At 42.1% G+C, this 14468-nt stretch overlaps 1 protein-coding gene across 1 annotated transcript in view; it reads left to right on the plus strand.

Moving 5' to 3' along the window:
- Nucleotides 1–14468, plus strand: part of LOC125535212 (transformation/transcription domain-associated protein-like) — a 33182-nt gene that overhangs the window by 12394 nt on the left and 6320 nt on the right. The window contains 15 exon segments of the mRNA XM_048698257.1: nucleotides 3–124; nucleotides 1145–1726; nucleotides 1729–2139; nucleotides 2229–2564; nucleotides 2909–3167; nucleotides 3486–3708; nucleotides 4385–4784; nucleotides 5899–6048; nucleotides 6142–6363; nucleotides 6445–6666; nucleotides 6753–7403; nucleotides 7726–7986; nucleotides 8107–8463; nucleotides 9169–9217; nucleotides 14107–14461. Coding sequence (XP_048554214.1) covers nucleotides 3–124; nucleotides 1145–1726; nucleotides 1729–2139; nucleotides 2229–2564; nucleotides 2909–3167; nucleotides 3486–3708; nucleotides 4385–4784; nucleotides 5899–6048; nucleotides 6142–6363; nucleotides 6445–6666; nucleotides 6753–7403; nucleotides 7726–7986; nucleotides 8107–8463; nucleotides 9169–9217; nucleotides 14107–14461 — 4600 coding nt within the window.

Consider the following 14468-nt stretch of genomic DNA (forward strand, 5'->3'; position numbering starts at 1 on the left):
AGGCTCTTTGTTAAATTTGAGGGAAAATGTACCTGCGGAGGGTGTGAGCTCTGGCGTTCTTGGGCATCTGCTCATTTCTTCATTAGATCCCTCAAGGCGTCGCAACGATGCTTCAGATATGAAGGTTGGTATACTATTTAAGACTCCCCTCAAGACATCCTGTGTATACTATTGAGCACTAGCATTAAATATTATTATGTACTCCCCCCTTTCTCCTTTTGATGTCCTTTAGAATGCATGAGTCTACATCTTAAAATTCTGACCCTAAGATGCACACAAGTATTTGGATCTACCATATGCCAATATTGTTGTGACACGTGTCATAAATGATACCCTCAATTCATTATATTAAGGACTGGATCAGTATCGAGCACAAGTTAAAGAGAATGGGTTGAAGTGTTGTTTAATCAGATCTTTTTTCTCTTATGGAATATGATATCCTTATTTCTACATTCCCCATGGTTACCTGTTACCAAAGTTGCTAAAATGTATAGTCAGGTTTATTTTGACTTGGTGTTCATTTGGAGTTACTTGATATATCTTTGCAGATGATTGTTTGTTTGTGGAACTAACAGTTGGCTTTTATTTACCTGGTAACCTCTTTGTAAATGAAAGCCAATGTGGTACTACTCCCTCCATCCCATATTAATTGTCCCTCAAATGGTTGTATCTAGACGTATTTCAATGCTAGATACATCCGTTTGAGCGACAATTAATATGGGAAGGAGGGACTACTAAACTAAAAGCCACTATTAATAATTATCATTTTGAATTAGTAATTTCTACTAAACTAACCATCTTCAGTCTTTGGATTATACTGGGCCTTTATCATTGCCAAGTTGGCACACGTGATTTTTGGGTTGCATGCAATATCTGCACTTCTGATTGTAGCTAACTGCAACTAGGTGTTTAATCAGGTGTCGTCACACTTGCAATTCTATGCATATAGATCTTTTAGATTCTTATTTGCAGATCTGTTGATCAGTTAGCCCTTAAGTTTTAGTGATCCATGTCCAAAGCAAAATGATTTCATAGATTAGTGGTAATTGATTCTGGACTTGGAACCATAGTTTTTTTCTTGGCCTGTGTTCTAGCAATCTTATTGTTTCGTACTGATGCTTCCCTTTATTTTATCTGTATTTAGGGAGATTTAGGTGTCAAGACAAAGACACAATTATTGGCAGAAAAATCTGTTTTCAAGGTTTTGCTTGTAGCTATCATCGCCGCTAAAGCTGATACCAGTCTTCAAGATGAGAAGGATGACTTTGTTGTTGATATATGCCGGCATTTTGCTATACTTTTCCATGTTGATTCGTCATCCTCCAATCAATCTGGATTTGGGCAGCCTATTGGTTCGTCCCTGTCATCTAGCATCACCATGGGGTCTAGACCAAGAAGCACCACATCATCTAATCTCCGGGAGTTGGACCCTTTAATATTTTTGGATGCATTAGTTGAAGTTCTATCTAGTGAAAACCGTCAACATGCAAAAGCTGCTCTATCTGCTTTGAATACTTTTGCTGAGACACTAATCTTTCTCGCACGGATGAAACACACTGGTGTGCTAAGAGGAGGCCCAAGCGCTCCTATGCTCGTTTCTAGTCCATCTTTGAATCCAGTATATTCTCCTCCCCCGAGTGTGCGGGTTGCCGTGTTTGAGGAACTATTGCCCCGTTTATTGCACTGTTGTTATGGTAGCACGTGGCAAGCTCAGATGGGTGGTGTATAATAGGCCTTGAAGCATTGGTTGGTAAAGTGTCTGTGGAAACCCTATGTATCTTTCAGGTCAGAGTTGTGCGTGGACTTATATATGTTCTTAAGAGGCTTCCAGTGCATGCAAACAAAGAGCAGGAGGAGACAAACCATGTCCTAACACAAGTGTTACGGGTAGTAAACAACGCAGATGAAGCAAACAGTGAACCCCGCAGACAAAGTTTCCAGGGAGTTGTTGAGTTTCTTGCTTTCGAGCTGTTTAACCCCAATGCTTCAATTGTTGTGAGAAAGAATGTGCAGGCATGCTTATCACTGCTTGCAAGTAGGACTGGCAGTGAAGTCTCTGAATTGCTTGAGCCTTTGTATCTACCATTGCTTCAGCCTCTGATTTCACGACCTCTGCGTTCAAAGAACGTTGAGCAACAGGTTTCCTTGGATTCCTAACCTTTTACTCACCCAGACTAAACTTTGACAATATCAGTTGATAGATTTCTTTTCTTTTCTTTTTGTCACAGGTGGGTACTGTTACAGCCCTGAACTTCTGTCTAGCACTAAGACCACCTCTTCTGAAGTTGTCATCTGAGCTCGTCAATTTTTTGCAAGAAGCACTGCAAATTGCGGAGGCTGATGAAACAGTATGGGTCACCAAGCTGATGAATGCCAAAATAGTCATGACATGGAATAAACTAAGAACTGCATGCATTGAACTGCTCTGTACTGCGATGGCTTGGGGAGATCTGAAAGCTCCAATTCACAGTGAATTGCGGGCAAAGATTATCTCAATGTTTTTCAAGTCTCTGACATGTAGGACAACAGAAATTGTCAATGTTGCCAAGGAGGGACTTCGTCAGGTAATGTTTATCTGCACTTATGTTTTGTTATATTGACACTTTGCGATGGAAATTAGAATATTTGCTAATTGTTACCCTTTTGTTTGTTAATCTCTGCTTTACTAATAACTATTTCAACATAAAAAAATGTTTTCCATGTGTTATGTTAAAAGGGCAGCCCCAGTGCATGTAGCTCCCGCTTGTGCAGGGTCTGGGGAAGGGTCCGACCACTTTGGGTCTATTGTACGCAGCCTTTCCCTACATTTCTGTAAGAGGCTGTTTCCAGGACTTGAACCCGTGACCTCATGGTCACAAGGCAGCAGCTTTTCCATGTGTTATGTTCTCACTTGTAATTGCATTTACAGGTTGTTCAGCAACAGAGGATGCCAAAAGATCTTTTACAGAGTAGCTTAAGGCCCATCTTAGTTAACTTAGCACAGACAAGGAGTCTCACCATGCCGTTACTCCAAGGATTGGCCCGTCTGCTTGAATTACTGTCAAATTGGTTCAATGTAACTTTGGGTGCAAAGTTATTGGATCACTTGAAAAAATGGCTGGAGCCAGAGAAGCTTGCCCAGAGTCAAAAATCTTGGAAAACTGGAGATGAACCAAAAATAGCTGCAGGTGACATATTTTGCTATTCATCATGTATTCTATTTCTCTCAAATAGGATATTGTGTGTGGGAAGGGATTACATGCCACTCTACATTTATAAACCAAGACTTCACTAACTTTGTTAGTTGTAACATATTTTACATGAACCTACTTAGATATAGATGATTATAATCTTCATTGGGAAATATATGATTCATTTAAAAATAGTGATCCAATGTGAAGCCATCCTTGTATTGTCTGGCAAAATCATGTTATCCTCATTTCTAACTTTCTTTTGCTTGGTAGTTGTATATGGTCTTACGTAATGTTTTTTCTTTGCTTGGGCAGCTATGATTGAGCTTTTTCACCTTCTCCCCGCGGCGGCGAGCAAGTTCTTGGATGACCTTGTCACCTTGGTAATAGATTTGGAGAGTGCACTTCCTGAAGACCAATTTTATAGTGAAATCAACAGCCCTTACCGTGCTCCACTCTCCAAGTTTTTGAACCGCTATGCTGTGGAGGCTGTGGACTATTTTCTTGCTTGGTTAAGTCATCAGAAGTATTTCAGAAGGTAGACACTTTACCAGATCATGCGTTTATCGATGATGTATGAATAGTACTACTTTGTGCAATAATGGGAAGCTTCAAAAGCACAGTTTAGTACTGCATGCAGTTTGTGGTTATATGCTACTCCCTCCGTCCCATAATATAAGATGTTTTTTGACACTACACTAGAGTCAAAAAGCGTCTTCCGTCTTACATTATGGGACGGAGGGAGTACTACTCTACCAAACTTGGGTAGATTATAATTAACTTAAAAGACTTTTAGCTGGCTTAATCCAGAAGCGATTTTTTGGGTTATTATGGATTCATTTTTACATGTGTTTTCAAAACTGTACTTTACCACTGTACCTTCATAATGCAGAGGGAATTACTTTAGGCATTCTGCAAGTGCAATGCACATTTTTTGCAACATATCTCTGAAATTAGACACCGACCAGGTGATTGAAATAATAGGTTGGTAAAAAATAGCATCCCCAGAATCATTCTTCCATTAGATTGTCGTTATCTGCTGACATCTTATTTTCCCCTTCAAAGTTATATTGGGAGATATACATATGTGAACAGCCTTTGGTCCTGTGGCTTTATCATCTTTGAAATGCACCTCTTGCTCCTATGATTAACATAGGGGTAATTATATTTATCACGTCCAAAAATTGATTAATTCTTCCTTTTTGAAAATACAGGTTTATGTACATAATCTGCTCTGATACTGGGGAATTACGGGATGAACTTGCGAAGTCACCTCAAAAGATACTTGCTAGTGCCTTTTCACAGTTTAACTCTCAGACTGAAGCAGGTGCTGCTCAACTACCATCTTTGGGACCTGGTAATCAGTTGTTGTCCTCGGTAAAGGATGAAGGAGCTGGAGCCACAACCAATAGTTTTACTGTCCAATCTTCATCAAACATGGTTATTGGTTCAGATAGTTATTTCAATGGATTAGAACTTATCTTGACCCTTGTGAAATTGATGCCCGAGTGGCTCCGTGACAACAGGGATGTCTTCAACACATTGTTGCTTGCTTGGAAATCACCTGCAAGAATTGCTCGCCTGCAGAATGAGCAGGAATTAAGTTTACCCCAGGTAGGTGTTTTCTCTTTCCACTTACTCCTGATGCCTTTATACACTGGTCATGTACAACATCTTTGATATTTTGACCGCTGCCTTTCCTGTTTTAACATTTCTTAATTTTCTGTTTTGTGCATTACTTATATTTCATTTCCTGCATTCTTTGCTTTGCTTGTGTCATCTTTCTGTGTATCAGATCATATTTGGCTATCAAGTTGGACTCTTTTTTCGAATTTTTTTTTGTTTTCAGATGTTCGTTACTTCAGTTTTGGCCTCTCTTTTTGCAACATCAATTTATGGCACAAGGAAAAAAAAATCTGTCGGACTCTAAAGGTTTTAATAACGCTTCAAACTTCTGGCAATTTTTGTGCTCCACAGATCCTTCTGAAATGCTACTTTAGTACCCTACCAGTGGCGCAGTTTGACAATCCTAACTTCCTAAGCAATTAGTACTATCACATGGATATTTTTTCTGGTTTCTGCGTTATCTGAATACTCTGCTGCACTGCGGAAATCCATTTTGGCTCTAGGGAGCACATGCTCCTGCGTGCCAAAAATGGATTTTACAAATGTCATTTTTTTTTGAAAAAAAAAGATGTGTTCATTGTCGCACCCAAATGGTATGTGCAAATTTCTAGGGGAAAAACTTATGCATTTTGACCTGTGAAAGAAAAAACAAGTTGAACGCCAAATGTTACACGTTTTTTTGTTTTTTTCACTGACGAAGCACTGCTATCCCATATGGCATGAAAATTGTCAAGCACACTTGCTACACTAATATGAACATCTACAAAAAATTTCAGAATTTTTGAAATTTATTTACTATTTATTTTGATTTTACTGTTCATTAGGGAGCATATGCTCCCCAGAGCCAAAAAATTGCGCACTGAGCTTATTCACTCCGATGCACATACTTCCTCTTGCACTGAGTGCTTATTCACTCCTATGCACATACTTGCTCATAATTGAAGTTTGGTACTTGAGTTCCTGTTGCAAGACAAAATTTACTCTTTTGCAACTTATTAATGCTGTGGTAAATATTGTGAGTTACTTTGATCCCTTATCATATTGCAGATTTCCACATTCTATCCAGATCTTGTTTTTTTTAATATATTTGCTTTCTGACCAGGTGATGGAAAGCAAACGGCTCATAAAATGCTTCCTGAATTACTTAAGGCACGATCGTACTGAAGTTAGTGCACTCTTTGATATGCTATCAATATTCTTGTACCGAAGCCGAATAGATTATAGCTTTCTGAAGGAATTTTATGTCATAGAGGTAACCCCATTTCTTGTTTCTAATTCGTGCAAGTTGTTCGCTTGTATTTTCTGAGTGCTTACCATTTCTTACACATTTACATGTTGCATTTAGGTTGCTGAAGGATATGCTCCAAATTTGAAGAAAACTATTCTGACTCACTTTCTGAACATATTCCAACTAAAACAGTATGGGCAAGATCATTTGGTTGTTGCTATGCAGATACTCATTCCTCCAATGCTAGCTCATTCTTTCCAAAACGGACAAAGTTGGGAAGTTGTTGATCCTTCTATAGTTAAAATTATTGTTTACAAGCTTCTTGATCCTCCGGAAGAGGTGAACTGTAGTCCACTCCTTAATACATGCCTGGTCTTTTTCTCTTCATGAGGGTAATGGGATTTTTTTTCATGTGTCTAGGTCAGTGCTGAATATGACGAGCCTTTAAGAATAGAACTCCGTCAGCTTGCCACATTACTTCTGAAGTATCTTCAGAATGACCTTGTTCACCATCGAAAGGAACTCATAAAGTTTGGCTGGAACCATCTTTAACGTGAAGACAATTCCAGCAAACAGTGGGCCTTTGTGAACGTGTGCCATTTCTTAGAGGCATATCAAGCCCCTGAAAAGATAATTCTACAGGTAGGTTAACATAAATTTCTCCTGTAACAACTGTGCATTGTTACCAGCTTATCCAGCAAGCCAGTCTGACCTGTTATATTGCCCAGGTTTTTATTGCTCTATTATGGACATGCCAACCAGAAAATAAGTTGCTAGTGAAGCAAGCTCTTGATATCCTTATGCCTGCTCTGCCTAGAAGACTCCCTCCTGGGGATACTCGCATGCCAATATGGATCAGATACATGAAGAAAATCCTTGTGGAGGAAGGCCATTCTATTCCCAACATGATTCACATATTCCAGCTAATTGTTCGCCATGCAGAACTGTTCTATAGTTGCAGAGCACATTTTGTTCCCCAGATGGTTAACTCTCTTAGCCGTCTTGGATTACCATACAACACAACTGCTGAAAACCGACGTCTTGCAATCGAACTTGCTGGATTGGTAGTGGCGTGGGAGAGACAGAGGCAGAGTGAAATGAAAGTTGTGCAGGAAAGTGAGAGCCAGAATCAGATTGTTGATATGCTTAGCCCTACTGTTATTGGTGGTGATCCAAAACGCTCTTCAGATGTTCCCATGTTTGCTGATGATCTGAGTAAGAGGGTAAAGGTTGAGCCAGGCTTACAACCTCTTCCTGTGATGTCACCTGGTGGGGCATCCATACCTAATATTGAAACACCAGGATCTTCTGGGCAACCGGATGAGGAATATAAACCCAATGCTGCAATGGAAGAGATGATTATTACTTTCCTTATAAGGGTGATTATCTTTTTTAGTTTTACGCCTTTTGTTTTAAATAACACACTGCATCAGTAGATTGTGTGCGTTAAATTAATATTTTTCTTTCAAAATACGTGCATGTTTCTAAGGTATACCTCTTGTTTTGTGGTGTTGTATACTTGCGGCGTATATCACAACTTGATAACCTGTGCTTTCTCCCCTTAAGGGGACCTGTGGATTAGCTGGCTCATTGCTCTTTTGTCATATAGCACTCTCCTAAACAATCAGCATGTCCACGTCGCATTTTATATTTGGTTTGAAGTAGTGGATACTCATATAAATTCATTGATTTGGAGAATAGGTGTCACTGGTGATTGAACCCAAGGAAAAAGAATCTAGTTCAATGTACAAGCAAGCTCTTGATTTGCTGACACAAGCTTTGGAAGTCTGGCCCAATGCCAATGTTAAATTCAATTATCTCGAGAAGCTGCTTGGGAATCTGACACCCGCCCAGTCAAAGGACCCTGCAACGGCGCTTGCACAGGGTCTTGATGTTATGAACAAAGTCCTGGAAAAACAACCCCGCCTCTTCATTCGGAATAACATCAATCATATTTCTCAAGTAAGTTACTCCAGAATTATGTCTCCTCTCTTGACAAGGTCTTCCTTAGATTCCTATTTTTGAGGGGGTCTACACAGATGTTTCTAATCTTTGATATGTTCTGTGAACTCTTGTGCTTAGATACTGGAACCTTGCTTCAATAACAAAATGCTGGATGCTGGAAAGTCCCTTTGTTCCTTGCTAAAGATGGTATTCAGCGCTTTTCCACTTGAAGCAGCTACGACGCCGCAGGATATAAAAATGTTGTATCAAAGGGTTCAAGATCTCATTCAGAAGCATCTTGCTGCTGTGACAACTCCACAGATAACACTCGAAGCTAGCAATGCTAACTCTATAATAAGCTTTGCACTGTTCGTCCTCAATGCACTTGCAGAAGTACAAAAGAATTTCATTGATCCATTTATTGTGCTGCTTCTTCGTGTCCTGCAACGTCTTGCACGGGATATGGGATCTTCTGCTGGCAACCATGCCCGACAAGTATGTTGACTTAATTTTGTTATGTTTTTTAACTTACCTTAATGCACTAATACGCTGACATATTTTGGTGCAAGCAATCTGCATTTTTGATCTCTTATCCTTGGATCTCACTTATCTTTTACTTCTATGGCTGTAGCAAACCTTATTATTGATTAATTATATTTGGTGAACTGAATAAACAGTGACATCAAGATAACTTATCCAGGGTGAAACACAGGTCACTTTAAATTAGTTGTCCAGCAAACTTTGTCGCATCGTGTACCCATGTACTACCTCCGTCCGGGTTTATTTCCCCCCTTAGTATTTTGTGCCCAATTTTGACCGTAGATTTGACTAACAGAAACAAAATACGTTGTATGTCACAAAGTTTGACCCAAAAATACAAGGGAGAGTAAGAAACCCAGGCGGAGCTTAGTACATGATTGACTAGTTGTCACTCTACCCTTAAAATGTCAACGCTATAGTCCGTTTCAGTCTCAGCTTCCACTTTGTCCCTTAGTTTTCTTTTGGTTATTTTTTTCCTATGACCTACAACTTTTTACGTCAGAATTAGAATTAGGATTACCCATTTAATGACCAAACCTGCTATTTGTTATTATTGTTTAACTATGTGGTATGGTTCCTATTCCATGCACAATTTTTCTGATAAGACTCAGTGAACACTTGTTTGATTAACCTTGGCAATTGACATTGCAATACTTTTAGGGACAGAGGCCTGAAATGGATTCAGCAGTTAGCTCGCGCCCTACTGTGGATTCTGTTAGAAAACGTGAGGAAGAGAGAATGACTGAACAGTTTTCTGTATTGAGGAGGAGAGAGATATATACAAGGTTACATGGGCCTGGGCCTCACTCTAGACTATGGGCCTGGGCCTGTACAAGACAAACACAACATATATACTTAACACCCCCCTTCAAACTTAAGGTGGGTCAGGAGCATCTGATACACCAAGTTTGAGAGTGTGAAACCTATGCTGATCTCTAGTTTGTGCCTTGGTGAAGAAATCTGCGACTTGAAGCTCTGATGGGACATATTGTAGCTTGACAGTGGATTGTTGACAATGAGATCGAGTGAAAAAGGCATCCACACCAATGTGTTTGGTCAACTCATGCTTGACTGGATCATTAGCAATCTGAATAGCAGCAGTGTTGTCACAAAGAAGAGGTGTTGGTGTATGACATAAGACACCAAGATCATCCAATAGCCAGCGAAGCCATACAATCTCTGTTGTAGTAGTAGAGAGAGCCCTAAGCTCTGCCTCGGCGCTGGAGCGAGACACGGCAGTTTGCTTCTTTGATTTCCATGCAATGAGAGATGTACCAAGAAATATGCAATAGCCAGTGACCGAGCGACGATCAATAGGATCACTCGCCCAAGTGGAATCAGAGTAAGCATGAAGCTGGAGCTGACTGGAATTAGCATAGAACAAGTGGCGAGATGTAGTTCCCCTTAAATACCTAAGGACTCGAAATAGGTGACCATGATGAACTGAGGTGGGAGCACAAACAAATTGACTGAGAATATGGACTGCATGTGCGATGTCAGGTCTGGTCACTGTGAGGTACACTAGACTGCCGACAATGTGACGATAGCGAGCGGGATCCTCAAGAGGAGTGCCATCAGTAGGACGCAACTGCAGATGAAGCTCCATAGGTGTAGCAGCAATGCGCGTGTCAGTGAGACCTGAGCGAAGAATCAAATCCTGAGTGTACTTTTGCTGGGAGATATAGTAACCATCATCAGTATGCTCGACCTCAATCCCGAGAAAATAGCTGAGAGACCCCAAATCTGACATCTGGAATTGTTCACTCAATTTTTTCTTAACAAAATAAATATACCCAACATCATCTCCAGTGATCAACATGTCATCTACATAAAGTAGAAGCAATGTACGGCCATGCTCAGATGTATGAATGAAGAGTGCAGGGTCATGTTCACAAGGAGAAAAACCGGCAGCTTGAATCACAGAACTGAACCGCTCAAACCAGGCACGAGGGGCTTGCTTAAGCCCATAAAGAGCCTTTCGAAGACGACAAACATGACCTGATGGAACCTTGATACCTGGAGGTGGCTGCATATATACTTCCTCATGTAAATCACCATGAAGGAAGGCATTCTTCACATCCATGTGGGAAATTTTCCATGACCGAGTAGCAGCCACAGCAATTAGAGTTCGAACTGAAGTCATGTGAGCAACAGGAGCAAACGTCTCATCATAATCTTTCCCATGAGACTGCTGAAAACCTCTTGCAACAAGGCGAGCCTTGTAGTGTTCCACAGAACCATTTGACTTGGTTTTAACCTTATACACCCATTTGCAAGTGATAGGGACTGAACGAGGAGGTAATGGTACCAAATCCCATGTACCAGTACGCTCTAAGGCTGCAAGCTCCTCAGACATAGCCAGTTGCCACTCAAGTGACACAACTGCCTCCTCATAGGTACTAGGCTCAGAAACAGCCCCTGCATATAAGTCCTTTTTGTATCGCGTTGCTAGAGAAGAGCCGTCAGTGCAAGGATCAGTAGTACTGGCTGGAGGAGTAGAAGACAAAGGCATAGATGACTGCGTGTCACATGGAACTTTAGAACAACGAGTGTAATGGAAAGTATTGACTGGAGGAGTAGAATAACGACGAGTGTAATGGAAAGGAAGACTATCTAGAGGTGGAGCTAGTGGAAGAGAGAAAGGAGCTGGTGAGGAAGGAGATGAAACATGTGGTGGAGATGGTTCTAATGTTAGGACAGAGGAAGGTTGTTCAGCTATGGACTCATCTAAAAAGATAGGTGGGAGTGAAAGAAACGAGGTAGACTCTAAAGAAGTTGAGGATGATGGTTTAGTGGAAGGGGAATAGAAGAAGGGTTGATCCTCAACAAAAGTGACATCGCGAGAAAAGCGAATGCGGCGAGCAGAAGAATCATAGCAACGGTAGCCCTTATGTTCAAGACTATATCCAAGAAAGACACACTGTGCAGACTGAGCAGTCAACTTGGTACGCTCACGAGGAGCTAAAAGAACATAACAAGTACAACCAAAGACACGGAGGTGGTCATACGTGGGAGGAGAACCAAACAAAACCTCACCAGGACACTTGCCTTCAAGGCGAGTAGAAGGTTGGAGATTGATAAGATAAACAGCAGTTGAGATAGCTTCACCCCAAAAATGAGTGGGGACAAAGGAAGAAATCAGAAGGGTACGAGCTGTCTCAACAATATGGCGATGCTTACACTCAGCAACGCCATTCTGAGCATGGGCACCAGGGCATGAAAGCTGAGGGAGAGTACCCTCAGATGAGAGAAACTCGCGAAAAGCAGTAGATAGATACTCCCCCCCCCCCCCGGAGTCAGAACAAAAAACACGAACAGCACTGGAAAACTGAGTATGGACCATATGTACAAAAGCCTTATATATAGAAAACAACTCGGAACGATGCTTCATAAAATAGACCCAAGTATGTCGAGAGTGATCATCAACAAATATGACATAATGTTTGTGGCCACCTTTCGAAACAAAGGGGGAAGGACCCCATACATCAGAGTGCACTAAATCAAAAGGATGACTAGAATGAGTAGTGCTGGAAGAGTATGGAAGCTGTATTTGTTTGCCTAGCTTACAACCCTTACAGTGAAAACCAGCATCTATGGAAACATGACCCAAAACACCTTGTCGAACAAGGGTAGAAAAACGAGAACCACACAAGTGACCTAAGCGATGGTGCCACTGGGCAAAAGAAACGACGAAGTGGATCTTGATGTTGATGCAGCCATCCGGAACGCGGATGTGGTGGAAGCTGAAGGAAGGTGTAAGGTGTCAAGGATGTAGAGGGATGTGGATCCTCTACGGCGATGGCCAGTTCTAATGACCCTCTTGCTCTGACGGTCCTGCACATAACAAAATGAGTCATCAAAACCAACAAAGTAGTTCATATCAGCAAGCTGGCCAACAGACATAAGATTCATGGACAGCTCTGGAGCGAAGGAGATGGCAGGAACAGAAAACTTGGATGTGCAAAGAGAACCCTGATGAGTAATAGAACAAGGTGTACCATCAGCAGTCTGAACAGAGGCACCATCCCGCACTGGCTGGCAAGACACAAGCTGAGAGTGATCAGAGGTCACATGGAAAGAAGCTCCAGAGTCCAGAACCCAAGGCTGGGTTACAGCAACAGCGGGCTGAGAGAGAACAGATGCAGAAGCACCCCTCGCTTGCTGCTGATAAGGAGCTTGCTGCTGATAAGGAGCCTGGGGTGCACGACGCTGCTGATTGAGGGCCCGTCTAGCCTGAAACTCAGCTAACAGCTCTGGATGAAGCTTGAAACAACCATCTCTGTGGTGTCCTGCCTTCTTGCAGAACGAGCAGACGACAGCTGAAGGTGTGGCCTTGGAGGCACCTGGCCGCTGAGGAAAAGCCAGAACACTAGTGTGCAGAGTCTGCGCAGAAGTAGCCCCAAGAGAACGGAGACGAGTCTCCTCAGCGATCAAGCTAGCAAGTGCCTCTGTCAAGGTGGGAGGAGTCGTACGACCAAGCAATTGAGTGCGAATGTTCTCAAAGTCTGGCTTGAGACCCATCACAAACTGAAACATGAGAGTCTGATGGTCATACTTTTCCTTTGCTGCACATGACTCACAACCAGAATTACCCTTTGGAACCATGGAACCTAGCTGCCCAGTGATGCGAGTGAAAGCTCCATAGTACTCTTCTATGGACATGTCTTCTGGCTGCCGAGTGTTGTGTAAATTCTGCAACAAGGAGAAATGAAGTGCGCTGTTGGGCTGAAGGTAGCGCTGCTCAAAGTACTTCCATATCTCTTTAGCTGAAGTGTGATGCTCAAGACTCATTCGGAGTGAGGGTTCAACACCCAGAATTAAAACTCCCATCACACGATCATCGATCTTTTGCCAAGACTTCCTTGCTGCATCATCATTTGGACTAGGTGGATCATCTGTCAGATGAGAAACAAAACCAGCCGTCCTCAAGACAGTCCGGGCAGAAAATGCCCATTCCCTGTAGTTTGAACCATCAAGCTTGATATCTATGATCAAAGAACCAAATCCGAAATCATTTCTTGCCATAGTGGTGAGCGGCCAGCAGCTGGAAACACCCAATCTGATAGCAACTGCAGGCAGCAACAAGAGAAGAGCAGCAGACAGCCACAAACAGGAGCTGGATCTGGATCTCACTGGATAGAAGGTGGAGCTTGCTGGATCTTGCTGGATAGAAGGGGAACGCCTGGAGCTTGCTGTAGAGCAGAGAAGGCACCAAGAGCTTGCTGGAGATGGCTGCTGGAGAGCAGGGGAAGTATTCTCACAGAGTAGCTGTGAGGACACACAGAGGAGCTGCTGGAGAGCAGCTCCTACAGGTTGATGACAAAGATGGGATGGGGCAGCGATGTGGATGTCTCCTCACCAGACAGATCCGCCTGAATCACCTCACCGGCGGCGATTTCATGGGTGGCGGCTGGAAGAGGGACTAGGGTTTGGTCCTGGTCTGATACCATGTTAGAAAACGTGAGGAAGAGAGAATGACTGAACAGTTTTCTGTATTGAGGAGGAGAGAGATATATACAAGGTTACATGGGCCTGGGCCTCACTCTAGACTATGGGCCTGGGCCTGTACAAGACAAACACAACATATATACTTAACAGATTCTACTGTCATATGCAACATGAAGACTGTCCTGAAGCTCATAAGTGAGAGGGTGATGGGCTTTTCTGAGTACAGACGAAATATGGGACAAATACTTCAAACACTTCTTTCAGAGAGAGGCACCGATTCCAGTGTTCTTCTATGCATACTAGACATAATAAAAGCTTGGATTGAGGATGACTACAGACTTGTTTCATCAGCTGGCTCTGTTAGTTCTCTTAACCCAAAAGATATAGTAACTTATCTTCAGAAGTTATCAGTGGTTGACAGGAAAAGTTTCTCCTCATCCGCACAAGAAGAATGGGATGCAAAGTATCTGCAGCTTCTTTATTCACTTTGTGGTGATTCTACCAAGTAAGAA

This window comes from Triticum urartu, chromosome 2 (assembly GCF_003073215.2).
Source record: "Triticum urartu cultivar G1812 chromosome 2, Tu2.1, whole genome shotgun sequence".
In the NCBI taxonomy this organism is placed as follows: domain Eukaryota; kingdom Viridiplantae; phylum Streptophyta; class Magnoliopsida; order Poales; family Poaceae; genus Triticum; species Triticum urartu.